At 36.6% G+C, this 3,087-nt stretch overlaps 1 protein-coding gene across 1 annotated transcript; it reads right to left on the bottom strand.

Annotated features, from left to right (window-relative positions):
- Positions 1-488: 488 nt before the first annotated feature.
- Positions 489-2,751, bottom strand: LOC108950781 (the record flags this gene model as incomplete). Its single annotated transcript, XM_018816843.2, has 5 exons — positions 2,706-2,751; positions 2,319-2,461; positions 1,675-1,833; positions 1,249-1,434; positions 489-722 (listed from the first exon to the last, which is right to left on the bottom strand). Coding segments are annotated over exons 1-5 (768 nt in total), but the record flags the coding sequence as incomplete, so codon positions are not given.
- Positions 2,752-3,087: the final 336 nt, after the last annotated feature.

A 3,087-nucleotide genomic window follows, 5' to 3' on the forward strand; every position in this document is an offset into this window, starting at 1 on the left:
TCTATTTCTTCCTCGATGCGAGGAAAGTCGATACGAATCGGTTCTGGGAGGTCTTTCACGTGATTACCTGCTCCAATATCTACAGAGACAACCTAAAACACGAGAAGTTATTTTGACAAATTAACAAAATTTGACAAAAAAATTATATTATTAATTTTTTTTGAAGAGTTATACTTTAGTCAAAAATTATTTGAAAGACTCATGAGACACCTTTTTATCCCATTTTCTCGTCCCGTTTGGAGTAAGCAAAAAAATAATCAAAGAATTATAAAAAACGTAGCCTTACGAATCTAATATCTATACCATTGTTAATTGTTTAAAACACGATCGGGATAGTTGGATTTTGTGTGCTAAAGGTGTCCCAAATTCCCGACCCTACCATATAACATTAAATACCATGCAGTATAAAATAGTTACAGATATGTCTGACAAGCATGGGTATTTTACTGGCAAGCATGCCTCTTACAGACGACATATATATTGCTCACATAATTAACAGATTTGTTCGACGAAAAATAATTGTCGTTTTTGTAAAGTATGACCGCCACCCTTCCTTCTTTACGTTCCGTAACTCCAGTTGTTGAGTTGAAATTGCTCAAGGCATTCTGAATTGCACTGTGCGGTATTGTGACGTTGACTGACGTCATAAGGCTGTTATTCCCCGAGATTTGTGGCGAAAAATGGACAGAACCGTTGGTGACACTGTAGTGAACATCGACGGCCTAAATATAGCAGCAACGTTATATGACTGGATATGCAGATATATATTCTAACATTGAACTGAGACAACGTGCTCATAGTAACCCGTCAGCTATTTTAATCTCACGGTTTAATTTCCGGTGCTATATAGACGGGGTCTCTTTATATGTGGCCGAGATTGAAATACTAAAAATATGTAATCTGTTATGTTGGTTAAAATATGCTTTTGATCAGGACATTATTGAGTTCTATATTATTTGTGCTTTGTTTGTCATGATGAAATTTCACATACATGTTTATTAATCTGTTTTGTGATAATCCGTTTTTTGTAGGTTGGGGCAAAATAGTTCCTATTTTTATTCTCTATTAATTTTAGACAGTTTTTATACCCGTATTCCCACCACTCTAACACACGATCTTGAAATATGGGATATTATGTGCAAACGGTGCCCATCTTACCCTACAATACTATATTCGGTTTTGGCCAAGAAAATGTTCTCAATTGACGATCACATTGTACATTTCATTCAAAATAACTTGTTTTCATACCTCTATTGTAAACGCTGGTGTTTTGAGTTGGAATCGTTTCGATTTTTCGTCCAATTTTCCATTAGTTGCAATCTGCGCCAGTGACTTCCCAATACTTTGTCTCAACGTGTTGTTCATATGTGATAGATCGGGTGTAATATATGATGACGTCATACCGAGATACACAAGAGTAGGAAACAAATCGATCTGTGATGAAATATTTATTGAATTAAAACTCAGTACTGTGGGGTTAGACAAATACCCTTAGCATCTAATATTCCATATTTCCTAATCGTGTTTTTACCAATTAACAACACACTTTTAAAGTCGTGAAGTTACCGTTATATAATTCTGTAATTTTTTGGTTTACTTTCAAATGTGTCGATAAAAGAGAATAAAAATACAATCACGATAAATAAGTACACTCAACCAGATGTAAAACTTTACCTCAAGCGAACCATTCTTCATCGCTTCCCCCACCCTTCCCATGTAACCCACTATATCCAACACAGTAGATCTTGAAACGTTCGCTCCAACAGATGTGAGAATATGCATCGCCGCGCTTGTTGCCATGACGTTGGATGACGTCATAGGCGAGTTCCGGACCTGTAACGTGACAAATTTCTCACATATGAGTTAGATCACGATGCACCGTCTACTGACGTATTAGTTATACCACATGCATATATGCTTAGAATAGAAAATTTAAAGGTGACCTTTTCATATACCATTATAATGGCTAATATGGTATATACTTAATAAGACCGGATACAGCAGTTGGTAAGCGGAAATAAAGGTCGTGGGGTGGGGCAAGATGGATATTGTTAGCACGTGATTGTATATATCTCTAAATCGTGGTTTTAACTTTTAACAATGTTTTTTTTTAGAACTGTAAGGTTGTATAATTCTGTATTCTTTGTTTACTACCAAATGGGACGATAATAGAGAATTAAACCATCCAACCATGGTTCACCTTACCCGTCCAACTATATTGATACAACTAATAAATTAATATTTTTTTGGAAACAGTGAACAAATTTCAAACATTTTTTTAAAAAACAAAATTTAAAGAAGAAAATGTAAAATCTTACGTTATTCATTATTGAGTCCACCGTTGCGTTGCAGTTAATTTTGACCAGATTTTCAAGGTCGAATGTCGGGGTCGACGAACAGTTTTGGCTACCAGCATTAGAAGGGCATTTATCCACACAAGGCACTAAACTCCGCCCCCTGCCTGTTTTGTAGATTAAAATCTTTTGAAATTATAGTAGAAGGGGAAAAGATGGATATACCGTTGGCACATAATATCCCGTGTAACGTCTTAATTTGCTTCATAATTCGCTCTTGCTTTGTAGCAGCTTGTTTATCTCCCCTAATTTTAATTTCTCATGCGTGTGTATTTTATGTGTTATGTGACGTCACAATTACGCCACGTTTTGGCTGCTGGTAATCATTTTTTATCTTTCTTTTCCGATCACCTCGCAGTCCAAGTGTACTGTTGTATTTATATCTGCCAACATCCATCTTGTTTTGAATAGTTACCCCTGAGCGGCCCTGTGTGTGCCTGCTATCTTGTCCTAAAATTGTTCGAAAACCGTGCGTACCCGTACAAAATAAATTCGTTTACAACAAATCAACGTACGCGTTTTCGTCAATCTACAACCCTCGTGTGACCTGTCGGGGCGACCTAGGACACGCCTCTCATAGACCGTTACATGAAAGTTTTCGAACATTTTTGAACATTCCAGTTTTCGAACAGTCAAGTTTTCCACGAGTTCCAGTTTGAACATTTGCGAGCTATTCTAAGCTTCTCGGACGAGTCCGAGTTATTGAACAATTATCGCTGTTTCCCTTTTGTAT

This window comes from Ciona intestinalis, unplaced genomic scaffold (genome assembly GCF_000224145.3).
Source record: "Ciona intestinalis unplaced genomic scaffold, KH HT000955.1, whole genome shotgun sequence".
NCBI lineage: Eukaryota > Metazoa > Chordata > Ascidiacea > Phlebobranchia > Cionidae > Ciona > Ciona intestinalis.